General features: G+C 48.0%; 10 protein-coding genes across 10 annotated transcripts; 3 read left to right on the forward strand and 7 right to left on the reverse strand.

The window, feature by feature from the left end:
• Positions 1-155: 155 nt before the first annotated feature.
• On the reverse strand, positions 156-1,834 carry ASPWEDRAFT_51938 (uncharacterized protein; the record flags this gene model as incomplete). The annotated part of the gene is made up of 2 exons (XM_040837678.1): positions 156-263; positions 314-1,834. The coding sequence occupies 2 exons, from the start codon at positions 1,832-1,834 to the stop codon at positions 156-158; spliced, it is 1,629 nt and encodes a 542-aa protein (XP_040689732.1).
• Positions 1,835-3,255: 1,421 nt separating this feature from the next.
• ASPWEDRAFT_69285 (uncharacterized protein) lies at positions 3,256-4,623 on the reverse strand. Its single transcript, XM_040839032.1, has 3 exons — positions 4,172-4,623; positions 3,871-4,118; positions 3,256-3,815 (listed from the first exon to the last, which is right to left on the reverse strand). The coding sequence occupies exons 1-3, from the start codon at positions 4,531-4,533 to the stop codon at positions 3,598-3,600; spliced, it is 828 nt and encodes a 275-aa protein (XP_040689733.1). The 5' UTR covers positions 4,534-4,623; the 3' UTR covers positions 3,256-3,597.
• ASPWEDRAFT_184028 (uncharacterized protein) lies at positions 4,608-6,208 on the reverse strand. Its single transcript, XM_040832010.1, has 2 exons — positions 5,977-6,208; positions 4,608-5,931 (listed from the first exon to the last, which is right to left on the reverse strand). The coding sequence occupies exons 1-2, from the start codon at positions 5,985-5,987 to the stop codon at positions 5,007-5,009; spliced, it is 936 nt and encodes a 311-aa protein (XP_040689734.1). The 5' UTR covers positions 5,988-6,208; the 3' UTR covers positions 4,608-5,006.
• Positions 6,209-6,521: 313 nt separating this feature from the next.
• Positions 6,522-8,449, forward strand: ASPWEDRAFT_69287 (uncharacterized protein; the record flags this gene model as incomplete). Its single annotated transcript, XM_040839033.1, has 4 exons — positions 6,522-6,965; positions 7,029-7,118; positions 7,174-7,475; positions 7,698-8,449. Exons 1-4 carry the CDS (start codon positions 6,559-6,561, stop codon positions 8,447-8,449), a joined length of 1,551 nt encoding a protein of 516 aa, XP_040689735.1. The 5' UTR covers positions 6,522-6,558.
• Positions 8,450-8,681: 232 nt separating this feature from the next.
• On the reverse strand, positions 8,682-11,066 carry ASPWEDRAFT_41297 (HET domain-containing protein). The gene has a single exon (XM_040835518.1). It carries the CDS (start codon positions 10,993-10,995, stop codon positions 8,836-8,838), a length of 2,160 nt encoding a protein of 719 aa, XP_040689736.1. The 5' UTR covers positions 10,996-11,066; the 3' UTR covers positions 8,682-8,835.
• Positions 11,067-11,229: 163 nt separating this feature from the next.
• On the reverse strand, positions 11,230-12,401 carry ASPWEDRAFT_41299 (alpha/beta fold hydrolase). The gene has a single exon (XM_040835519.1). The coding sequence runs from the start codon at positions 12,231-12,233 to the stop codon at positions 11,280-11,282; it is 954 nt and encodes a 317-aa protein (XP_040689737.1). The 5' UTR covers positions 12,234-12,401; the 3' UTR covers positions 11,230-11,279.
• Positions 12,402-13,909: 1,508 nt separating this feature from the next.
• On the reverse strand, positions 13,910-14,578 carry ASPWEDRAFT_110443 (uncharacterized protein; the record flags this gene model as incomplete). Its single annotated transcript, XM_040828174.1, has 1 exon — positions 13,910-14,578. A coding segment is annotated over one exon (669 nt), but the record flags the coding sequence as incomplete, so codon positions are not given.
• Positions 14,579-18,343: 3,765 nt separating this feature from the next.
• ASPWEDRAFT_109665 (uncharacterized protein) lies at positions 18,344-20,473 on the forward strand (the record flags this gene model as incomplete). The annotated part of the gene is made up of 1 exon (XM_040828102.1): positions 18,344-20,473. The coding sequence occupies one exon, from the start codon at positions 18,344-18,346 to the stop codon at positions 20,471-20,473; it is 2,130 nt and encodes a 709-aa protein (XP_040689739.1).
• Positions 20,474-21,425: 952 nt separating this feature from the next.
• On the forward strand, positions 21,426-23,262 carry ASPWEDRAFT_69291 (uncharacterized protein). The gene is made up of 3 exons (XM_040839034.1): positions 21,426-22,113; positions 22,169-22,256; positions 22,305-23,262. Exons 1-3 carry the CDS (start codon positions 21,443-21,445, stop codon positions 23,091-23,093), a joined length of 1,548 nt encoding a protein of 515 aa, XP_040689740.1. The 5' UTR covers positions 21,426-21,442; the 3' UTR covers positions 23,094-23,262.
• ASPWEDRAFT_156452 (uncharacterized protein) lies at positions 23,134-25,094 on the reverse strand (the record flags this gene model as incomplete). The annotated part of the gene is made up of 4 exons (XM_040829705.1): positions 23,134-23,942; positions 23,997-24,140; positions 24,185-24,544; positions 24,594-25,094. 4 exons carry the CDS (start codon positions 25,092-25,094, stop codon positions 23,493-23,495), a joined length of 1,455 nt encoding a protein of 484 aa, XP_040689741.1. The 3' UTR covers positions 23,134-23,492.
• Between the last annotated feature and the right edge of the window lie 374 nt (positions 25,095-25,468).

The following is a 25,468-nucleotide window of genomic DNA, read 5'->3' on the forward strand; positions in this document are numbered from 1 at the left end:
AGAGTCAGAAAGTCTCCGAAGGATTCGGCGGAGATAAAAACATGGCCGAGATTGATTTAATTTGCGATGGATAATCAAACATTGACTCATACTCATTAAACAGCTTTTCTATGTAATCGGTCTAAATATACATAATATATACACTCTCCCAATGTCTATTTCTGCGCGAGAATCTTCGCGGCGGCCGCCTCGGCCACGACCATGATAGTGGCCTGGATGTTACCAGTCGGCAGATCGGGGTGGATGCTGCCATCGACAACGTACTAATAAATGTTAGTATCCATTCAATCAACCAGAAGCAATGGAAACTTACCAAGTTATCCACTCCGTACACCTTGGCGTTGGTGTCAACAACAGACGAACCGTTCTTGCGACCATCGTCGGTGCCCATCTTGGCGGTGCTGGTGTAGTGCATACCCGGGGAGACAGATCCAAGAATAGCAGAGGTGTTGGTGTATGTCTCGAGCTCGAAGCCAGTGGAGGGGTCGGTGATGTCGTTGATGAGGCTGTTGATGAAGCTGGTGGCGGCCTTGCGGTCACCAGCGGTTTGCAGGTAGGGAGACTGCTCGAAGACAGTCTTGCCGGCCTCGTTCAGACCGAGGACACCGGATGAAGTCAGACCGTGGGTCAAGTAGAGGGTGATGGTGACGGTGCCCTCGTCGGTGGGAGCACACGATCCCTGGTAGTAGCGGGTCTGGCCGTCGATGTTGTTCGAGCTGAAGAAGATGAGGCGGTGCTTGCCCTGGGTGAGAACACCGCTCTGCTTCTTGTAGAGGGAGATGTCCCGGGTGTCGGTTCCGTTGAGGATGCTTTCGTAGTCGAGGACGTCAAAGGTGCCGTTGGTCTTGACGACGACGGAGAAGATGGGGTGGTCCTTGAGACCAACACCAACAGGGAGATTGATCCATTCCTTCTGGGGAGGAAGAGTAACGCCGCTCTTTCCAGCAGTCTCGATCTGTGCCTTGGGGCCAATACCAGAGTTGAAGAGCACACGGGGAGTGGAGAGAGCACCAGCAGCGAGGACAACACGGCCGTGAGGAGCAACGGAGATGATCTGAGACTTGCCAGAGGCAGTCTCGATCTCGACGCCAGTGACCTGGCTGCCAGAGCGCACCAGACGGATGACCTTGGTACCCAACCCCAGCGAGAAGTTCTTGAGGTTCTTAGCGTGAGGGAGATAGGTGCGAACAGGGCCAGCGCGCATCTGGTTCTCAATGTTCCATGCGGGATAAGAGTAGACCTGGTGCTTCTCATTAGGAGCAGCAATCATGTCAACGGACTTCCAGCCGAGCTTGTTGAAGAAGCCGGAGAGAATAGAGTAGAGACCCTGGTCGTAGCGCTTGCCATCAGCCGACGGCAAGATAGTTCCAGGATTGCGCTGGTAGAGTCTCTCCGAAGCAGACTGCACATTCTCCCATTTCCAGCCCTTGGGCCACTTGTCAAAGTCGCGCTCTGGCGGATGCACAAACACCATGTAGTTGACCGTCACACCACCACCGAGCACACAGGCAGCATACCCCTCGGTATCGGTGCACATATACTCATTCCAGACATCCAGCGAACCAATATCAGCGGACAGACCAGGCAGGTCGATGGGAGTCAAGGTGCGGTTCCACGACAGAGTCTCATTGGCACCAGTGGCGACGGTAGGACCGGTGCCCTTTTCGAGGAGGAGGACCTTCTTGCCGGCTTCGGCGAATCGCTCAGCGGTGATGATACCAGACGGACCACCGCCAACAACAATGTAGTCGTAGTTGTTGTTCTCAAAGGCAGAAGCCACCGATCCAAGGGTGGACAGGATGGCTGCCACGCCTCCAGCCTGAAGGAATCGCATCGTGAGGTGATAGATGATGTTGATATGGAAGACGCAAGAAGATAGATTTTGCAGGGATCCATCGCACTTATAGCTGCGATCATCTTCTCATGCTGCCGCCGTTGCCGACTCCACTCGGTTTCACCGTGTTTGGGCCGGCGATATTTGCGCCTCCCTCGTGCCATCCGTGGTTCGTATATCGGCTAGAGGGAATTATTCCACGATGCAGCCAATTGAATATTAAACAGCGAGAATTAAAACGGGGCTGTCTCGGCCGTGACACACGCCAGTAAAAAAATAGAGTTAAACTGTGCTTACAGAATCCTGCATAATCAGTAGACGGAAATTTCTTGAATCAAGTCGACGCCGGCAAATCGAACACCCGCCAGAATCCCATTTAACATGCAGGCGCTAAAAAAGATTAAAACAGACGATCTGATCAGATAGTGGCCTGTCCCAGAAAGTTGTCGCGTGTCTGTTCACCCTGTGTACTTTCTGCACATGGACTCGGATGCATTGAATTAATCTCCTTTTCACAGCATACATAGTATATTCGTCTGCTTCAATTTGCCGACTATACTACGATAATATTGCAGATTTTTCATCTGTGCGTCTGTGTGTTTGTTTTTATTCTTCCCTGAGTGGATCCTTAATGGTTGATAATCATTTGTAACACGGCATAATCTTCCAGACTCTTCTATGCTAAGCCAATCCGGACTAGCGCCATCAGATAAGAGATGAAGAGGGCTGTTCCCTCGCCTGCTTCATTCTCACTTGACATATTTAAGAAAATAAAATAAGAAAATATCAATCTAGAATTCTCTACATCTTTTAATCCAAAAGCAACTCGTCCATTGGTCAGATAAGATAATACACGATGTGCATTCATGAATATCCCTCGGCAGACTCGGCTCATTTCCGAACTTTATCCGTCTGGACGAGACGGATTTAGATCTGATAAAGAGAAGAGCGAACCAAGGCAGCGAGAGTGTACGTCACTGTCAGGCTCATTGCTGTAGTCAATTCGCCACATACTTGACTACCATTCGTCTCTTGAAGAATCTGCCTGGACCGGATTGCGCCTTTCTGCTCTTCGTTTACTAGTAGCACCACGTGACTGCCTTATCGTTGTCATCTTTTCAGTCCAATGTGGACAGTGTTAACATAATTCATCTTTGCTCACTAATTAGGACTATGTTTATCTTCAAGCGGTGTACCAATGAATGGCATCTTTGATTTGTATGTCTACCCTTCAACCTGCATCTCCAACAAAAATAGATATGTCATGAAGAAATGAATGTTGATTCGCACTCTGGTATCATCGTATATTTTCATATTACCAGAGTAACAAGCTTTCCTTCTTTATCGCCGACCAAGACATAGTGTCTGAAGCGGGAATAATTCCCCACTGAATAGTTATAGGGCTTTTAAATATAAAAAACCCTGAATAACGCATTGAATTTCATCAAGTGACTGGTTGTGGTGTTAATGTTCGATTGTATATTTATAGGACAGGCGAAGATTGCTTGCTGTATACAGTATCATCATTGAGAAGATAGGAATGGAAATGATGATATAGAGGAAAAGAAAAGGCTGTTATGTACTCAGAGCAAAGCTTTATTTAGAGGCGTAGAGCAGCAATATGATGGAATATGGAAGCCATGTATAGGTGTACTATACATATGGTGTTGATTGGGATCAGATCACTCTACTAAATATCCTCAGCCCTCCCGGTATAGTTCTATTGTCTGTAGTATCGAGGTATGGACTGCCTGCTGACGCCTTCAAGGATGGACGTTGATTTCACAGTCCCCAAGGAACTTATTCACGTCATCCTTGAGATTTTCATCATCGACATGCTCACTGGACATCTTCCATTTCTGTTGGGCAAATTCAGCCTCGTAGTTGTTGTATCTAATGATGCATGAAATGTCAGTCTCTTCATCCTTTGCACTGACGATGTCGGGGGCATTGTTTGTGGAAAAGTAGATGAGGCGAATGTCTAGGTATCAGTTAGCAAAAAGCCGACACCGCCGGTGCTAGATAGAGGGTCATACATGATTTAAAGCTACCCATCTGGGGAACGTATTCGAAGCGCTCACAGACAATCAACTTGTCGGATGAGCCGGAGACCGCCGTCTTCACAGAGTTGGACAGCGAATCCAGAATCCCTTCGACACTTTTGTGCACGCCCGCTGGCACATGCACAAATCCTTTAAGGACATGCTTGACGATCTCAGCGTGCAACTCTGTACTCTTGCAGTTCAGGTGATGTTCGCGGTTGTCATCTCGGTAGAACGCATGCCTGCACTCCAATCAGCGAAACCTTCCACCTCTACAATTGCGACCAGAACGTACCATTCACTTTGCTTGATAAACTTCGCAGTAAAAGCGGCGAAGAACGAAGTGCGCTTGGCAATGGACTCGGGGCTGTCATCCATTGGGATATTGGAGTGATGCAAGACGTTCGCCCAGGAATTGGCACTCGCCCAGCTGCGGAACTCGCGGGTATGCTGCAGGTGTTCCGCGAGAGCGTCTTTCGATTGTGGCGGCTGATTCTTGACGAAGTTGACGAACCAGACGGAGGGCTCGACTGTGGATTCTTCGGCCAGCAGTTTCTGGCCGTGGGAGCCGTCGTTGGCGCCAGCGACGAACCCAGAGTGTTTTTGGAGAGATTCAGGGAACTGGCTCACAGCGCCCAGGCCAAGAAGGTCGGCCATTTTGAAGTGTGATGGGAAGCAAAGTGGGGTGAAATGCAATAAAAGGGAATGGTTGTAATGGGAGTTCTAGGATTGGGGAGGGGGGGGGGGAAGTGGGTATTTATGTGTCTTTCATTAGAAAAGTTGACGGGTCCTATTTCAGCTGAATGGACTTGTATTGCGGCTGATGGTGGGGATATCTCTCAGCTCAGTCTCAATTCGTCGATCAAGCGGGGTTATGAGTTCAGCTGAGATTGAGATGAATGGAGGCCAGTTCCGTTATTCTGCCTTTGCAGCCGTGGACGATAGAATGAGAAGAGAATAAAAGGCAATCACTGTCTTTATCACACTTATAACACTCACAGCAATCGCCAGTTCCCCCTTTCCAAATCAATGGATATGATTTCTGCTGGCACAATCTCAGTGTATTTCCATCCCGCTTATTTGTGGAGAATTTGAGACTAGTCAGCTCCACCGCCGACCACTGTAAATGTTCATCGACATGAATACACGTAATCCTCCGTCATGAAATCATCATCCAGCTGTGTCGCCATGGCCGATCGAGTATAAACAAAGCCCCCCTTTAAGCGATTCTGCATCACGTATCCCACTGCCCCTTCTTCATCTTGTTTTGCCTTCCATTTCCTCCACTCCTCCTCATCTTTGTACTCCCTGCGGAACTTGCATAATGCAAAATCAATCATCATAACTCTGTCCTTCCCTTCCACATCTTGTACGATGAAACTCCTTGTTTTGACGTCCTCATTCAGGATTCCTCGTTCGCTGATGGCGTGGATGATGCGAATAGCTTCATCACAGAGGACCTGCCACTTTCCTCTCGGAGCATTGTCCGCGATATCAGATAATGGGAATCCATCAATATAATCCATAAGAATACCAGGGACGTCGATATATTTGCTGATTGACGCATCCTGTGAAGAGACAGGAACTGTGACGCTTGCAAATACTTGAGGAATGTGTTTCCCTTGGAGATCCTTCAAGGCATTATATACCCCAACTTCACAATCATAGAAATCCCGCATCTGATCATGAAGAGATGTCTCGATGTGAGCAGCATCCCATGCATCCATTTCTTCATCGGCTATCTCCTCATCAGAGTTGAGTCTGCTGATAAACTTACACGCACCCCCATCCATGACAAACTGTTGGTATTGTCGCTCAATATCACCACACCACGGAGCGGCCTTCTCATCTAGTCGCAATTGTGTTGCAAAGCGTCGATCGAATAGCTTTAATACCATGTGCCCCTTTAAACCTAGACATGGGGAGTCTAGATAGACAACCACAGCGGCTGAAAGTGTAAATGGCTCGAACGCCTTGGTTATCGTGGCTTCTATTGCTTGGTTGTGTGGTGCGTCTAACTGCAAAGTTATTGTATTGCCAACCGTGTACGGATTTCTTATTTATCAGTATTTTGTTAAAAGAACGAACAAGACTACTTACTTATTCTCCATTCTGATTTCATTAAAGAAAAGAAATAGGATAATTCATCCACATGGTGTCTGGCCTCAGCTGTGGCGCAAATCAATGAGGGGTAATCAAGCGATCTTTCCATTCGCCAGTTCTACCGAGTGGGTCTTATTAACGTACCTCCAGATCTGTGTGATTAAAGGATAAATGAGACGTGATATATATAACTTAGATTTGACAGATACTGCCTGGTGCCTTGTGAAAAATATGTACTACACATTTAGCAACATCATGAATGTTATTAAATTGTTAGAAGATACGTCATATGGCCGTGACTAACAATACTATTGGGTAGATATATCAGAAACACCCAAGGCAAGGTACCAATGCAGGAGATGTCGTGGGTGGCTTAGTAAAGGTAACACTCTAAGCCACAATAGTAGACACAAACAGCAATAAGTAGATTTATATATGCCTTATATATGCTGGTCAGAATAGCACGATTTCATCAATAAACCTATGACACAGTTGATTTCTATGAACATTTATCTTTCTTTCTTTGATAATAGAGCATTCAATTATGACAAAATTTTTACCCCTGAATAATCCATCCACATGGCTGAAGCACTGGGCGTCGCAGCATCTGCCATCAGCCTTTTGGCTGTGGTAGAGCAGATTGTCCACAGCATAAACAGACTACGAGATTTACACACGTTTATGAAAACAGCGCCAGATGAACTCCAAAATCTCATTGAAGATATTGAAACTGTCCAGGAAATTCTGTTGTCACTCAAGCCGGAAATGCTCAAATTCCTGAATATTTCATCTGCAGAACGTCGTTTACTACGCTTCCAGAAAGATCTGGACATGCTCATCTTGACGATACAAAAATACATCAAATCTGCAGTGAACAGAATAGGGGCTCTGAAGCTTGCATTGAACAAGGAGGCACTTGACAAGAAGAGACAGAATCTTGAGAATGTCAGGTCTACACTTCTCCTTGTTCAACAGGCTTACTGCAGGTGAGTATCTGGGCTTGAAGTATTCCAGCACATTCAGGATTGCAGTGACTTACCATTTGATAGTGCCTCTTTGTACGAGATCCATGCCAGGATATCTGCACCAGTTGCAGTAAAAGAGAAAAAGCCGAGGAACGAAGAAACCTCGATGGGGTGGTGAGTACAGAAATAACCTCAAATCTGTCATTATTACCGCTGAGAGGGTATTTAGGCCTTATAAAAGGGAGTATAAACACAGATTGCAATACAACAGTGGCTATAGACGTGAGATCCGTTTCAGGACGCCATTATGGTTTGTTGACAAGATGTGGAGTATCAGAGTCGACCGTTTCTATTCAGGCTTCACCTTGAGCATCCAAACCCAGAATGTTATACCACAAGGGTCGCCAATATTCAAGTACTGTGCCAATGGAGAAGTTGATAAAATAAAAGAAACGTTTGCCAGCCGACTGGCGTCTCCTTTTGATTGCGATTTTGAAGGAATAACTTTGCTCCATGTGGCTGCATCCAACCGTCAGCTGGATGTATGCCGGCTACTATTACAGAGCGGTGCAAATCCCGATTTGAAGAATAATTGGGGATAGTGAGTTCTATGCACATGTTCCTTCTGGCGTATCAACATGGATTTCTGACAGAGACAGCTCTGCTATGATTTGTCCCCCACAAAAGCAAATAAATGGATGGACCAACCAAGCATCATCCCTTTATTATGTGATATATACCGATTGCTCATAGAGTACTGTGGTGATGAGCTCTTCGATGACGATCCTGTCACACAAGCCTCGGGCTTTCAAGCACCCCCGGAAGTTCTCGCGATGATACAAGGTCATTTCTTCGAGGACTACTCCAAGTTGCCTCTTGAGTTCCGCTTCAAACAGGCGACGTCTCTTCTACACACACCTTTCTCACATCCCAATGCAGACATTATTCGAGTTGCCATGGGCGGTGGTTCCATTGACCCCGCTGCCTACTCTCTGGAGAATGAGGGCGAAACTCTGCTACATAGGATTGTACGTGGTTTGGCACTTGTTATCATACAAAAGCGGGCCAGCTATATTGCAGGATGGCGCCGCCTCTTTGCAGATGCGGTGGCAGCTGGTGCTGATCTCTGCTACGTATCATCTCGTTTCAGCTTAACACCTTTAATGCTATTCTTGAGCTACTTTACACAGCCCTGGTGCATACCAACGAAGAACTACGTCAATACGATTTTGGAAATATGGCTGTCGGAGCTATTGCTGGCGGGCATCGATCTAGCCATCTACGGAGCAAATGAGAAAGCCCTGCACACATCTGGCGCTGCTCGTACAAGTCTCTCCGTTTTTAATAATGGTGATGAAATATGGTTTCGCCTATTCTTGCTGAAATATGGAGCGAAGCTGGAAGATTGGAATATACTGTCAACTGATCCGGTGGACTCCTTGGTCGGCCAATTTTGGGAGATGGTGGAAAGAGCTGAAGAACGGATGCCGGGTGCTTGGCTTTGAGTAGCTGTATAGATAAGTCATGTATATAGTTTCGTCATTTTCATACTGACCCGACACTATCCAATATCTGTAATAGCAAGATACTGACATAATATGTCGAGATGATATATCTATTAGTTGCCAGAATGTGGATAGCTTTGATAACTCAATATGTACCATCCCTAACCACCATATGTTGAATAGACAGATGACGTTATTCAGTATGTAAACTTAATTATAGATTCTAATGTTTGTGATTTTATGTTATATTTATGATCGATATACTGCATACAAGCTTGATGAAAATTAAGGAAGCAGGGTGTAGGGTCATCAGACCTCGACCTATCTGTCTGTCGATTTCCTTGGATATCTGGATACCCTATGGTTGGTGGTGAAATATTGTTAACTTAGTAGAGTCGCACACAACGTTCTTCTAGAGGACAAGACTTTTCCCAGTTATCAATCCACGGAATCCGCCCTCCCCACACCCTCTCAAAACGATTGTCACTATAGTGAAGCATCATGACAAAAGGGTTATCCTTTCCTTTAGTCGTATATCCCAAAAGAATACAATCCCATTGCCTGTTGCAAATATAGCTTGCATTGGCAGCTGTCAGTTCAGGACAGTCCTCTGGGAAGGCAACAGGTGTATAACGAGACCGAGCATTAGGAGGATCAATGAAGAAGCCGGGTTTGTCGCATTCTGCATGCTCTACACCATATTTTTCAGTGTCTGATGGTGTGAGATACACCAAGTTGACTCTGATAAACCCCGTAGTGATCTCAATCCATGGATAGCTATATTCTGCATTTCGATCGGTTTTCGGATCCAGGCCGTGTGCCCAGAGATTTTTCCTGTTGCCTCCCCTCGTGCTTCCTTTAGACTGCCAGAACTCGGACCACCGAATTGAATATTCGCTTTCCTCGGCCACTTGAATTCCAATAGAAGGCTTAGTATAGTGATTCCATTCACTAAGCTCAAAGGACCCCACAACTCCCTCCCATCCCGCCCAAGACCAACTGGGAAAAATGCGCCGTCTGCGAATATGCTTGTTTGTAGGGTGTTTCTGAGGCCTTAAGAACGTCCATGCCATTCCAGAAGTCAATGCAGATGCATAATCTTCCGGAACCAATGCATAAAGAGGAACTCCCCAGAAAGTGTGGATAGAACGCTCCGGGTATCTTTTCAAGAAGCCAAGTACACCTTTGATAGCATTCAATGAATCGAAGCTATTCCTCAGCGTACGGCGTGTATAAGCGGTAATGTATCGAGGAAAGTCTGCCCTGTCGTCATAGTGCTTTGGCCTTGCGGTTTCTAAGCAAAAAACCGGCTCACGGAGCCCTCTCTTGAGCCGGGACCTCTGCTTTATATGATAAGCATCTAATGGGATATGAAGGGACTCCCACCCAATCATTGCTTTGCATTCAAAATAAACCTGCTCCCGAGTGAAAATGAGGAGTCGTGGAGATGCCATGGCTTCTTGGTAAGTCCAGCCTCTGGAGTTCCATGCCGACTTTGCAAACAAAAAAGTCGGATTGCTCAATGTAGAAACCCACGATTTCTCGGCCAGTTTGATAACTTCCTGATTCCCAGTCCGGGGCGTCGAGACTCCAACGAGGCCATTGTGCATATTGGATCCCGCCCCATCGACAACTGTAAGATACGCATTGTTGTATATAGCATACATAGAGTCCAGTTGCTTCTGTGGGTCTTTCTGGTCAATGCAGTACTTGTCCACCCATATGTATTGAATTCCAAGTTGCCTAGCAATCTGTATGACGTCCTCGACCACTCTCGGCTTCACATCAGGTCGTTCCATCTTGTTTGGGTCAGGTTCTCCCCAGACATAGCTCAGAGCCACATACTTGCATGGAAGTTCCACTTCCACTGTTTTATCACTGCTGAAATCATAGACCGTGATGCGAACTTGAGAATAGACTGGTTTACTACAGCAATGATATTTATCGCAGTAACTGATTGACTGTTCGATAAACCCGAAATCTACACTGTCAGCTTTGACAGTTTTAGCCGAGAGGCTCAGGGAAGACAGCCCAGGATATTTTGGTATCAAAAACTCCGGCACAATGTCTTTAATGGAATTGATGCACACGTCCTTTTGGTGAAAAATTGGTTCAAACACAACAGCGAGCATGGGTACGGTTTCGAAGTCCTTTCTGCCAGATTCATAAAGCCAGAAAAATGATTTTGTCGCCGAGAAAATCCTCAGTTGAAACAAATCAAACGAATCCTGACATCCATTTGGGGATCTCACGACGTGGGAGCGAATGCTATGGTTGATGAATTGGCACATTGCACAAGAACCGACTGTAAATATTGCGAGATTGCTGCGCAAAACCTTTCCTTTGTATGTAAAGTCCTTCAGACTGTGGCAAGAAATCTCCTCGTCTAGAACTCTGCATTCCTTGCACAAGGAATCATGATCCTGTTTATTTGGCAGCTGGGTCAAGGGATACAAAGCGTCGAAATCTCTCTCACGTCTTGGCCGAGTCCCCTCAACTCCATCAGAGGACTGTCTTTGCCTCTTTGGCAGAGGTTCACTCGACATCGTATGTGATATAAATAGGATTCAGGATGGGTAGCGTCACAGCACTTTTTTGAAAGTAATTTCTGCCGCTTTCTGAAGCTGTTGAGGATCAGGTCGTGGAGCCTTGCCACCCCGCTACAGTGCCCAAGGCAGAACTCACATGACGTGAGATGACAGGGATGTCAATCAAGGTAGAAAAGAAAGGTAGAATGTAAAAGCAATTTTCCATCTGACTCTATGCAGGATCTATGTAACCCCTCTTATCTTTCCTCAAGTATATATATCTTGAAACAACATTAATGATTTTAAGAAGCTGCTGGTCGTTGGTTATATAGAACCCAATTCACTCCATCAACAACAATATCCGGCTGCATCAGCTGCACAAAATGACCACTCTCAGTGGCAAAGACCAGCTCGCTCTTCGTCGACAGTTTCAAAAATTCCCTCATAAGACCCTCATTCTTCGCATCAACCCCCTCAATCATCTCTCTCACATGACTCCTCTCCTCCTCCGTCCCATTCCCTTTAGCAACACCCGCCTTGTACAATCCAGTCCAATCCCTACTTCGCGTGCCCGCAATCACATAAACCGGTTTATCACCAACCAGTGGCTGCCTCTTACTCAGATCTTTCTTCCGCAGTGTCTCGAAACTCGGAAAGTAGTTCTCGTCTTCCTTGCGCATAATCAGCTCAAACTTCTCAGTTGCCTCGGCCGCCCTGAACGCATCCCACTCTTCCTGGGTGAGCTTATGGCCCGCCTCCACGCCCCAAGCAGAGTATGGCTCAACACCCGCAGCAACGGTCCAGAGAATTGGATCATTCACGTTCATCACCAGCGGCGCTGTCTCATGGTTGGCGTCCACAAGCACCAGACCGGCGACTTGATCGGTTCCTTTTAGCGCGATGAACTCGTGCGTGAGCACACCTGCCCATGAGTGTCCCACCAGGATCAGAGGGTTGGGGATGGGCGCATTTTTAATCAGAAGCGAGAGCTCCAGAGCAACATTCTCGGCTGTGGGAGCAAGCGGTGAGGACTCTGAGTTGTGGTAGCCGGAACGATCGTATGTGTAGCTTCGTAGTGACGGACTTTGCAGTCGCACCACGGCTTGCCAGTTTAGAGCATCGCTTGCTACACCTGAGATGAATAGTACCACGGGGTCTTTGGAGCTGCTGGGCTCTGGGCCGTGAGTGTAGAGAGCCAGAGAATGGGTGCCGATGTTGACGAGGCGGCCGTTTGAGGGGAGGGTGGAGGCCATCATGGCGTGTGGTTTTTGAGTAATGGGTTAGACATTTGATTTGACTCATAGAGTGGTAGCTTTATATATGTCAAGCTTTTGGGGCCGAATGTCGTGCGATGCTCACATAAGCATATGGAGTTGGTTAGTGGGATAGCTGACAGGGGTCAACGACGCGATGTAACAAAGTGCAGCGTCATTATATGAATATCATAGCTTAGATCTCATGTCTATCTATGTACTAGTACCTAATTAAGTTAGTAGTAGATGACACTGGGCTAAATCACGACTCCACCCAGTATGTACAGTCATTAATAATAGATATAGTTTGTCAATAAGGATGGGTAAAGCCTCAATATTGCCTGACTAGGTCTACCAACTGAGATCCGATTCATTTAATGGGGCAACCAAAAAGTGGCCTCTTCCCCTAATTCACCTTTCTTACTTTTACTTTATAATGGAGTGATTACAAGGTAGCAAAGCTCATCCCTCATTCTGCAGTGTCTGAACAGATATACTGCCCATAAAAATGCTTGATTCAATAACAGCCTAAATAAAAATGTACAAAAAGAATGGAATCAATCTAGGCTGTTCAGGGAAGAAAGTAAAAAAGATAAACGGAGGAAGGACCCGTCCTCCTCCATGGCTCAAGAGCTCTATCTGACATGGGTATCTAGCCATCCTTAAACACAAGCGGAGGGCTGGGCGGTCACGGTGACAGTCGCGCCCGCACCCCCACCGGCAGTGATGGTGATAGTTTCTCTTTCAGTCTGAGTGGAAGTGACAGTGCGAATGGCGAACGATGAGCCCAAACCCCCAGAAACAGCCGGACCCGATGGCGAGGCACTTGTAATCTTCGCAGAGGAAGTGACAGGGTGAATAGAGGAGGAAGAGGCACCCAAAGCACTAGAAATAACTGAGGAGGAGACACCTGCTACTTGAGTGGAGGTGACAGGGCGAACAGACGAGGAGGAGACACCCAAAACACCAGACACAGTGGAGTCCGAGGGAGATGCAGTTACCGTGATGTACTTGGTGACGCCACCGTTGACGATTGTGCTTGGTTTGACCTGTGTCTCGGGGGCAGTGACATACTGGGTGATTGTCTGGCCGCCGATGACGGAAACACTGGGCTTGGTAGTCACGGTTGGGGCTGCTCCGCTTTCAGTGACGGTAATGGTCACATCCTGGGGGATTGTGTTGCCTCCGATGACAGTGGTGGTTGGCTTGACGACATCGTTGGTGACTGTCACGTAGGTGGTGATGGTGGTTCCACCGATGACGGTTGAAGACACCTGGGCATGGGCAGATGAGGAGAGGGTGGCATTGGCAAGACGGTAAGACGAGGAGGCTGGGGTGGCGACGCTCAGAGAAGAGGTAACAATTCCGGATGAGGAAGCAGGTCGAGAGCTGGACTGGACGCGGGTACTCGAACTATAGGCGACACTGGAATGGGGGGATACCGAGATGGACGAGGAGATCGCAGCCTTTGTGCTGGCCGGGGAGGCAGAGGAGCTCAAGGGCATACTGGATGCACCGACAGAGACACTGACAGAGACAATGCTGGAAGAGGCCACAGAGCTAGAGGCTGCAAGTTTAGAGCTGGCCACAGAAGGTGTAGACGAAGCAGTCAACATAGCAGTAATAGAAGGATCAATCGAAGGGATGGCACTGCTGGAGATGCTGGACCCCATAGGCTTGGGTCCTGGCATTTCATAGCTGGTGACGACAGTGCCATTAACGTAGTTGAGAGCGGCTTCTGATCCCTTGTAGATTCCAGGAATCGTGACAGTGTCCTGCTTCTTCCACCGCCTAACATGGCCGTGCACCTTGATCTGAGCACAGTTGACAAAGAACTCGCGGTCACCTTCCTGATCCCCAAATCCGATTTGCTCAATGCGAAGCAGATACTGGCCCGATGGAAGATCCTCAGGGAGAGTGAATGAAACCTCTGCGACACCAAACGAGCTCCACTCGATACCCTGCTGGGTAAACGACTTAGGTCCAAGCTCATGGACCTTGAACCATTCGCCTGATCCATCGTAGAATCGGACATCGGTAGGGGCCTTGGACAGATAGACGGACAGGGGACCTGCAGCGTAGTTCAGGAGGTTGTTCTCAGTTGCAAAGCCAATCTCCGTGCCTGCCTTCACCTGCAAGACCTTGGTGCGGTTGAGGCCGGAATAGACGCCACTGTTGCAGCGGAAGTCGGCGTTGAGATAGGCATCTCGGCCCAGGTTGGTTCCGTTGCTGGGGCGCACGTATTCAAAGGAGTTTGAACGGTGGTTGTCCGCGATGACATGCGAGAAAGAACAGGCAGAAGCTGTTGTCGCAGCCACAGATAGGCCAAGTAGGGTGTTGAACTTCATCCTGGATGTTCAAAAACGAGAGATAAATACAGATACCGCCAGGGTATGAGAAAAAGAGCGCGTTGAAAGAAAGAAAGAGTTGGATGGAAAGCAGACTGAACTTGATGATTCCAGGTGTATATATGGGATTTGATGAGATTGGGATAAGCCATCTTCTCGGGTATAAAGGCAATGCCGGCGCAGTCCAGGCTCCTCCAACTATTATTCCAAAACATGAATGGTGGCCCTCTAATTTCCAGATTGAACATGACAAGCCTAGACGCATCGGTATATGACAAAATGCGGTGGCGGAGTGTTTTCAGGGCAATCAATTACGGGATAATGCTTATCACCATCAAAAGCACGCCATGTTTAATTGAGGATGTTTCGATGCTGGAGAGTACCAGAAAAAAGATGGGGATGAAACATGGATGGCAGCGGGAGAGACCCGTTACTTTGGATCGACCCACGATTTCAAAGGGTCTAGACGAATGGCTTTCTCAGATTAATTAACGACGTCATTAGTAACAAACTCTGTACATAAATAGTAGATCTACCTTGTATTCTGCTATAGTATTGTTTATTCAATACATCTAGGAATCTGGGCTATTTTTGTTGCTCTTTACCTTTACAGGGTAATCCGGCTAGAACAGTGCAAGTAGTGTCTTTCCATATTATTATTCCATCAAGTTGAGGATATATTATGCAGTTTCTAATTATACATTTAATTTAGAATAAAGTTTTGTCATTTTAATATCATGAAACTCATTAATTTGCTATATACTGTGAAAGATGATCTAAAAAAAAAAATTTGCTATTCAACATCTCCTTCGTGTCACAACTCTAAAAATGACGTTATCACCACCTACTATATCATCCTCATCCTTGACAATGTTGGCATTGCTCATTTAGACACACAGACAGTCATCAACAGGACTCTGTAGATCTATCTATAATTTTTCTGAGCGTTGCATCGAGTCGGTTAGGGTCTGTGCGCTCTGACTGTCTGAGGCATTACATAAATGGGGGAAGGCTTATTGTAGCCTCGACAAACTCTCAGACTGTTAACAAGACTAGTATCACAACGGTAGCTGTCTGGTGTACTACCACAGAACAACTTCAAGACATCAACTGGGCCATCACACACTGTAACAGCTCTAGTATTTTAACCCGACAATCCTCGTTTTGCATTGGGAGGATGGACCCTAAGGATATGGGATCTAAATTCTGGGAGGAGACACAAGCTTCCAGAACCAACACAGCATTTCAGGGCTCTCGCCTTCTCACCCAGGGCACATGACTTGCATCAGGGTCAGATTATGGCCCCGTTAGAAGATTGAACCTTGAAACCGGACAAACTGAGGCGTAGTCAATGCCCAGGCTGAGTTGTTTCAACAGTTGGCTTTTATTCCAGATGACATTTGGAAGAGCTCGACCTTCTATGCGGTCGACGGTTCTGGGGGCTGGATTACATACAAGAATAGGAGAACCATCGCCCTGTCGCGTTATATTCAGACCGGGCAATATGGGAGAGAGCCGTTGATAGATATGAGAAGTGATACTCTGGTGATAAGTGGCCTAGTGGACGGTTATCTATTCATGCATCAAGGAACACAGACCGTCACCGGTGGTCTCTATCCCAGCCGCCATATGATCCATACACTCCGCTGCCATCTGAATGGATTTTATGACGCTCGACTTGCTTTGCAACTTGACAGCAGGGAAGATTTACGAAGTTGGGACGTTTCTTTCCGGTCAAGCACATGGCTTTGTGACAGGGTCATTGCCCTTGGTTTGTAGAAGTTGAGGATGTTGTTCAATAACGGCCAGTAATGCTGGATTATTCTCCCAGGATATCTTTCTCGTGTCAGCCTGAATCGATAATCAAGTAAGAGCACTTACGCTTCAGAATATCATGATAGGACAATTCCTCCATCAATATAAAGTCTTTCTGGTCGTCCAGTGAGTTCGTTCTCCCTGGATTGAAAAGGAATAGAGATGCACAGTCAAGTGCATACAAATGGAGGGTCACTTTCAGATTTGTCCTCAACGTATCCCTCAGAATGGTTATATGGATATATAGTAATCCAGATAACCACCAATCGATGCCTGAAATTTTTCAGCAACATTTATTTGCTACCCGCTGCTGAGCCCCTTCCATGATGGAGGAACTGAGAATATTAGTCCTTGCGTATCGATCAGCGAATAGCCTTTTTCTCTGCGAGTGCTAAGTCAAGTTGGTGTACCAGGGCCCGGGTACTTTCGTGCGCCGCGCAAGAGCAGTGCGGACAGAGATATATATCGTGGAGGTGACAACGAGAAGATAAATCGCCAACATAGTGTGGTACAGTTAGAGTATAAATATAGAGAAGGACAGACTGCATAGTAGTCTGACGAGAAAGTGACACCTTTGAAATATTATATCATAGCAAAATTTATGCCATCCACTCTGTATGGGAGGTCAAGGAGGTCATTCCGAACTAGTCCTTATCTAGTAAGTCGAGGAGATGGCCTTTTTCAGATTGGCTGTGTTGTTGAGTATCTTATTACACCAAAATGTGACATTAAAATATTTTGCTAATATATATAACGTCTGAACCAGACCCCAATATCCCTCCTTGGGGGAGAAAATCTGTTGTTCATGTTCGTCTCTATGAAATCTAGCCGCAAGAATGGCACCTGACCTTGGTTCATCTAAGACAGAAGCTGATGATATGATGATAACTGTCAGTGATCTAACAACGATCCAGATGGCTTAATGTTGAATGTCATGGGCGTACAATCAAAAGGCTACGTACAGGGTGGGCCGAAACGTCATTCCGTCCCCCACAAGACAAGCTTATCTTCAAAGCTTAATGCCAAGGCGCTAATCTGCAAGGTATTCATATATAGATTCATGGTGTCATCTAATATAATGTAATATATATCGTACTAGATTAGTATTTGTATTGTATGGTACTTAGATGGCCTTATTCACAGATAGTTACATACTTGATGAAACTTGATGGAAGGTTCCATCTTACTGGGCGGAAACAGCGGATTATTCGTGAATAATTATATAATACTTAGTTCTCCCAAGCTCTCCTTTTTGAAAGAGATTTGGAAATATCAGAATTGAAAAAAAGAATTCAATATAGGATAACTGTACTAGATATAAAGTGTAATTATGCAAACTCTACCATTTCTGGACCGACTTGATATAATATATTGGGTTCAGAAAGGAGAAAGCACAGGTCAGACTGCCAGATGGCATACTCTACTGTGACAATTTTGTACTCTATACGAAATCTTATCGATATATTCAACTGAAAGATAGAGTGGTTGATCGAAACACGGTACTATTTTACTGGAGAACAGATACTTGATGGCGCAATCAGTCGTGCTCGCTCTCAAACAAGACGCCGGCAAGGCTGCCCCCCTTGCGTGCAAAGAATGCGTATAGTCTCGGGAGCGACCTTATACCTATTCGGGTACTATCATCATCCCGGAGTCTTTATCTCCATTTCCGGAAATCCAACGACGATCTGTTCGGGCATTTTGGGATCACACCCTAGCTAATGAATTAACAAACATTCCCGGTGGGATATGCTGGTCCAGATGGTGTACAGAGTATCAGTTGGATAAAGACTTTCATTCCAACGCTTTTGGCTGGAATTCATGGCCGGCATGTGGTTGCAGGATGGCCAAGTATAAAAATAACCTCTTGCCCACAGGAGAAAGCGACGGTACAGCCTTCTCTCAGTCAGTCTGATTCATCTGATTCATCTCTTTCCTAACCGTCTCATCATGGTCACCAAATGGTTCAACACCGATGCTCTGGAGGGGCTTTGCACCAGCGAGCAACTGGATCTTCTCAACTCCGTCGACGATCTGCGATCCCAGGGCATCAGCCACTACGTCTCCCTGCCGCAAATTATTGTCTGTGGCGATCAATCATCCGGCAAAAGCTCCGTCCTCGAGGCGATCTCGGGCGTTTCCTTTCCCGTCAAGAGCAGCCTCTGTACGCGATTCCCCACCGAGCTGGTGTTGCGGAAGCACGCACAAGTTGGGGTGCGAGTCTCCATCGTCCCTCACCATTCTCGCAGCGAGGCGGAAAAGATATCTCTGGGCGGATTTTCTGAAACGCTGAATAGCTTCGAGGGCTTACCGGACCTCATTGACAATGCAAAGTCGGCTATGGGCATCTCGACCCACGGAAAGGCGTTTGCAAATGACCTGCTCCGCGTGGAAGTTTCCGGGCCGGATCGTCCGCATCTCACCATCGTGGATCTGCCCGGGCTGATTCACTCGGAGACCAGACAGCAGTCCGCGTCTGATGTTCAGCTCGTCCAGGAAGTCGTCCAGTCCTACATGAAGGAGCCACGCAGTATCATTCTGGCGGTGGTATCGGCCAAGAACGACTTTGCCAACCAGATCGTCCTCAGACTCGCCCGGGAGGCCGATCAAGCAGGAAATCGGACGCTGGGGGTCATCACCAAGCCAGACACATTGATTCCAGGATCTCAGTCTGAGGCCACGTTTGTATCTCTAGCGAAGAACAGAGACGTCGAGTTCCGGCTTGGATGGCACGTGTTGAAAAACATGGACTCGGAGGCCGGCACATGGACGTTGGCAGACCGAAACACCAAGGAGATCGAGTTCTTTGCCCAGGGGGTCTGGGACGATATGCCCGCGGGCCTCGTCGGAGTCAATGCACTCCGGCGGCGGCTCAGCACTCTCCTGCTTGGCCAGATTGCAGCGGAGCTGCCCAGCTTGATTCATGAAATCCGAAGCAAGAGTGACGCCTGCAGCCGACAATTGAAGCAACTGGGCAAGCCTCGCACGACTCCAACGGAGCAACGGATCTACCTGCTGAACCTGAGCCAGTCCTTTCAGTCTTTGGTCAAATGTGCCGTCGATGGGACTTACAACGAGCCTTTCTTTGGCGATGTGCACCGCGAGCAGGGCAATCAAAAGCGGATCCGCGCCGTGGTTCAGAACATCAACGAATCTTTCGCTGAGCGCATCAACCGCCGCGGACACTACCGGGATATCCGGCCTTCGGTTGGTAGCTCCAAACGGACCGAGAAAGGTCAGATCGCAGTGACCCAAGGCGAATATATCGAGGATATCAAGCGGCTACTCAGTAAGACCAGGGGCTGCGAGCTACCTGGAACCTTCAACCCGATGATTGTCCGGGAGCTTTTCCTGGAGCAATCCCGTCCATGGGAAGAGATCGCCTGTAGCCATGTCAAGGAGGTATGGAAAGCAAGCGGAGATTTCCTCGAACTGGCCATTGACTACATTGCGGACGAGGCAACCTCGGCCACCCTTCTTCGTGAGATCATCCGGCCAGCGTTGAGCGAACTTCGAGAGATTGTCGACCAGAAGATAAGGGAGTTGTTGGATCCCCATCAGAAATCGCACCCCATTACGTACAATCACTCCTTTGCCGAAAATATCCAGAGGATCCGGAATGAGCGCGAGGAGAGACAGATCACGCAATGCCTGGAATCTTTCCTCAATGTTACTGAGCTATCCACGGACGCGTATTTCGATGACTCAATTGACCTCATTGGACTCAGAAAATCTCTTCTTCAATCGTTGCAGCCATCTCGGACTGATTATGCACCATATGAGGCGCTGGATTGTATGCTGGCTTACTACCAGGTTGCCCTGAAAAGATTCATCGACGATGTTGCGGTCGAGGTCATTGAAACAAAACTGGTATCCTTCCTCAGCAATATCTTTACACCCATGTCGGTCTTCACCATGCCCGACCACCTTGTTCAACGCATCGCCGGAGAATCAGAGGAAAGCCAAATGATCCGCGAGGAGTTGACGAAGAAGCTTGAAATCCTCAACAAAGGCGCAGACACATGCCGACGGTTTGTCGGTATCCGAAGTGCCGGTAAGCTAGCTGCTATGCCGCAGTGATAAACCTGCTAACGCTGTAGATTCCCTCATCGAGACTCCCCCGCGGTCTACGAGTAGCAGCTCTAGCGTCGTCATGGTTCCGGAAAGTGCCGAACACGAGGCTTTGGATGAGTTCAAAGCGGTGGCTCGATCTGAATCCAACGACTCGTTGGATCATCTTGACGATTTCGGATCTGCGAGGCCTATCGAGACTGAGATAGCAGGAATCCGAACAAGTGGCAAGACGAAGAAGGATAAGAAAAAGACGAAGCGCGCTTATAGAAGTTGGGAGGAAGGGAAAGCTGAACAACCCCCAGTACTAGATGAAGAGAAAGATCATGAAACCGCATACTAGAAGACGGTTTCTAGCAGTAGGCAAGAGTCATCTTCCAGTCACTAGGGTAACTTCACACGCGATCGAATTGGGTAGACTGAATAAAATGCGAAGAATTTGAGTTACAAGACGGTTTCCAATTTAGCCAATCCTTTTCTTACGAAGATGGTATACCTTCCTAGCAGCTATCCAGCGACTGTTGGCCTTGTATTCTAAACGCTCGATAAGGCTCGAAAAGATCCAATAGATTGCTGGGTATGATCATTTAAAGCGCCCTCCCACCTCTTGCCCTTTTATTCCTTTCTTTTACCGAATAGTTTGCTGTAACTGGTTGAACTGAAATTCATTTGATGCTATCATACAAATAGACAGGTCGTGTCTCAGACCTGCATGTGTAGAGGCGGGGTGCATCACAACGCTCAAAGAAAAGGTAGACCACGTAATGCCACACCTTACATGAGTTTGTTGGCCGCCACAGTGCATGCATGGGAGCAACCAAACTCATCTTGTGATGTCTTTATATGTAAGGACCACGAGAGAATGATCAACCGTCCGTAGCTACCATATAATGCCTTTCCCACCCGGAGAAAGCTCCATTAGATATCTTGCCCAATACCTCTACCAGAGGCACTTCACGCTCTCGGATACAGTTCAATATGTCTCGTGTCAACAACGAGGCACCAGCAGTACCCAGCCACGATGGATTAGATCCACGTTCCATAGTGAACTTCTTCAATCAGCTCAGGGCGATTTCTTCCGAGGCGGGGCTCCGCTCAATCACGACAGTCCATGGAGAGAATGCCAAGTTATATGACCAGCTCAAGGGCAAGGATGAGGAGATTTCCAAGCTGAAAAAGGAGATGAGGACACAGGATGAGAGGAAGTGGACAGCCATGGAGGAGATGTTCTCGGCCAATGAGAGAGAAAAGGATCTACACAAGGCAACGCAGAAGCAGTTGCAAGCACTGGAAAAAACCCAGGCAGATAAGGACAAGGTGATCTATGAGAGGAATGGAAAGATCAAGGCTCTCGAGAAGGAATTACAGCAGCTGCAATCGGATTATGCGAAAGAGTCATCCGACCTCAAGAAAGCAAACACAGAAATCAACACATTGCATCAGACGATCAAAGAGAGAGATACGACAGTGGAGAAGATGAAAACGGCTGGCTCCGATCTGAAGGAAAAGCTTTCTGCTGCGAAGAAAAGGGCCAAGGAGCTGGAAGAAGGAACGGCGTCGGCCCAGCAGGCGCTGGAAAAGGTCCAGGCGCGTTTGACCCGAGTCGAAGGGTTTGCGGGCGAGCTCATCGAGCATGACGAAGAAACCCTGTAAGTGGCGTCGTGCTGACTGCCTATCATCCCAGTACTGAATACCGCTGCTCAGGATCGATGGCTTCGTCGGGCTATGGGACTTTGCGAAAGATGAATTATCTTCCCATTTCAGTGTAGATCTTCCCCAGGACTCATTACAGGTACGGCTCCCAGTCTGTTAGAGGAAAGGACTGACCAACTCGCAACAGCAAACCAATGCGTCATGGAACAGACTCAGGAAATGCGATCTCGCCCTAGAGCATCACATCCCTCTGCCCTGCTCCAACACACAAGCGGCAAAACGCATGCGTCTGGCAATGGTTCTGGCCCTCCTGGCCCGAGAGATCGATAGAAATATTTTCCAGCCGACGGAGATGGTCTCTGGAAACTCGCAGATCCGGAAATGCCTGGTCGATCTTGCTACGGTAGACGGGGAAAAAGAATCCTTCTATCGGGCCATCTCCCATTCCATTGACCCACCAGCTCAGATGGGGATGAGAGAGGCAAATGTGTCGAATGCTGTCAACTCGGTGGCCGCATACATGGATGGGCTGTTTACAGACGAACTGCGAACCAAATTCCGTCAGAGCCTGGAGAAGATTGTGCGACAGGCCGTACAGGTTTGGCAACCGATTCAACGGGGCCGGCGCAAGTACGAGTCGGATTTCGAACGACCGTTGACGGAGGAAGACGAATGGTACCCACTGGTGTTTTCTGGAACAGGCCCCAAGGACCCGAAAAAGGGAAGACTCGATAAAAAGGCACTTATCGTGTTTCCCCGAATCTGGATGGTCGAAAACGGCGTGATGGCTACATTTACGGTGGTCACTCAGCTGGAAAAAAGCCAGCCGGACTTCCAATCTGCAGCAGTCGAGATGGAACAGATGGAGGAGCGCCTGCGCTCGGGCACTGGACGAGTCGTCTCGAGAAACCGGAGAGCGAACAGCCATATGACAACCAATCAATCCAATGGGGGACGCTCGAAAGAAAGAAAATGAAGCCGACTGTTCCGCTGTGGGCGCTTGAAGACTAGATGATCTTGAAGGCTCGAGGCGGACATTTTGATTACTCGCGTGCAATGAATTATACATAGACTGACTCCATAGAAAATTCCTTACTAGCTAGGCAGGTTAATCTAGAATGATGATCATGAACTCTTCAAGACTGCTCCGCAGAAACATATGATCTCCAGGAAGGAGATGGGCTCATACACCGTGGATCATTTCGTTCAACTTCACAGTAGTCCATTGACATAATTTTCATCCAAATTGAATAGATTCTCCTGCCTCAAGGATCGCATTCTGAAGTAAAAACAGGACTGATAATCACATACATTGGTTGATTGTGCCTTAACACCCAGCATATCTGCTAGCCATCAACTACGAACTAAGCTTGCACTATGCAAGAACACTTCTTCCTCCATCCGTAGTCAGCCGGTTCCGAATTTGCACTCGGAGGCTCCCATGTCCCAAGCGGCGGAGGCTCAGCTGGCCATCATCTTGTATTTCCCCGACAATGGCACTCGGTGCAAAGATGAGTGCCTCTCCCACGCGGAGGTCGACGATCTGGTTGAAAAGCGACTGCGCGGGAGCCACCGCAGAGTCAGACTCAGTCTGCACACTGAAGGGGGCCCCGGCCGCACCAGCGATATGTTTATGCAATGCACGCAGCCATTCCGGGGAGGAAAACCGGTGTACAATGGTGACGGAGCAGAGATTTAGGAGGGCGGTGGAAATGGTGGGCTCCTGCGTTGAGATAATCATTCGCACTCCCAGGTGGCGCTGCAGTCGGACGGCTGACAGCAGTGTTTCCGTAAACCCGCGTGCTTCAATGGACCGATTCATATACTGGGACTTGGTCAGCCTCTGAATCCAATACCCCTAACCCCAGAAAAGAGATACCTTGTGGGCCTCGTCTAATGCCACGACTTTCCCCACGCATGGGTCCTGCTCGAGGAAGATCCCCAGGCAAATGTTAAATAGCGAGCATGCAGTTTCGGGGGAAATGCACGGGCAAGAGAGATCCACGACTGTCAGACGACGGGGCTGCACGTGTTAGTGTCTGACCAGAACAAAGCTGAATCCCTTACTTTCGATTTCCAGTCGGTGCCACGGGGAATACTTTTCTCCTTCCCTCCCGACAGCCCCCCTTGCGGCTGCGACATGAAGCTCTCCAAAGTAGCCAGGCGTTGACTGAGGGGTTCCAGCTGAGCGGGGGTGAGATTAGAGGATCGCATTCTCCGCTTGAACTCCTGATAGTCGAAGCCGGTCTGGGTGCGTTGTTGGACGATGCGCATTTCCCGGAGAACCCGTTGCACCGTATGCATGTACAGCGGCATTGGACCATCGTCCTGACCGACGGCCATCAAATCCATCATTCGCTTGGTGTTGAGATATCTCTGGTCGATCTGCAAGGGAGTCACAGAGATGTTGAAGCGGGAGTAGCAGGCCTTGATTTTGGTCAGCAGAGAGGCTACTCGGTATGGTTTGCTTTCTCACCTGGATGGTATGCACATTGGTAGGAGAGCACAGCACGCGCACTTCAACGTCAGGATGCGATGACAAAAAGGCTGCTTCGCAAGGAGAGCCAAAGCTGTCACTGATGAACGTATCATAGTGAAAGACTACACCGCCAAGTGGGCTCGGCAGCCTCCCCGCCTGGGACGATATGAGGCAATTTTCCAAGATACAGGATAAAGTATGGCTCTTCCCGGACCCCTGAGAGCCGCAGATAAAGGTGCTCGAGGGGGCCGTGACATTGAAAAACAGGCGCGGATCGTCTGCGACGGATGTGACCGGACCCGATAGCTTGTCGCTGAGGCCCGCCAGGAGACCGAACTGGTGAACCTGCGGGTTTCCATCGGACTTTTGGTCCCGAGGAAGCATGCTGCCGGTGAAGATCGGGGCAAGTGAGCCCTCGGCGGTATCATCCATCGGGTTCGCGTGGCTTAGAAGGCTGAGGTGGTAAGCCATCGTCTCGTCGCTAACCTGACCCCTCATGGCCACAGCACCATCATCAATCGAGCCCATTTTCCGAATATGAAGTCGTGGTTGTACGATGCAGTGATGTGTAGATAAATAACCAATGATTGCTGGGAAAGACTGCAAACCCAATGTACAGGTCCTCATGACTACTTAAATAGCCATGCTGGCGTCCCCTTCATGCTTGATATTTTGGTTGCAGCTACATACTCCACTAGATGAATGAAAACGATATTGGACTACTCGTCTGAGTCATAGCAAGTATGAATGCCCGGCTCGCACACTGGATTTATTGGTATGTAGCAGTTGCAAGTATATTAATAGAACTAGTAAGTAGAACATACAAGGTTCCATGGCTGTGATTGTCATATTCTACGCATTCACTTGCATGC

The sequence above is a fragment of the Aspergillus wentii genome (assembly GCF_001890725.1).
Source record: "Aspergillus wentii DTO 134E9 unplaced genomic scaffold ASPWEscaffold_4, whole genome shotgun sequence".
Classification (NCBI taxonomy): Eukaryota; Fungi; Ascomycota; class Eurotiomycetes; order Eurotiales; family Aspergillaceae; genus Aspergillus; species Aspergillus wentii.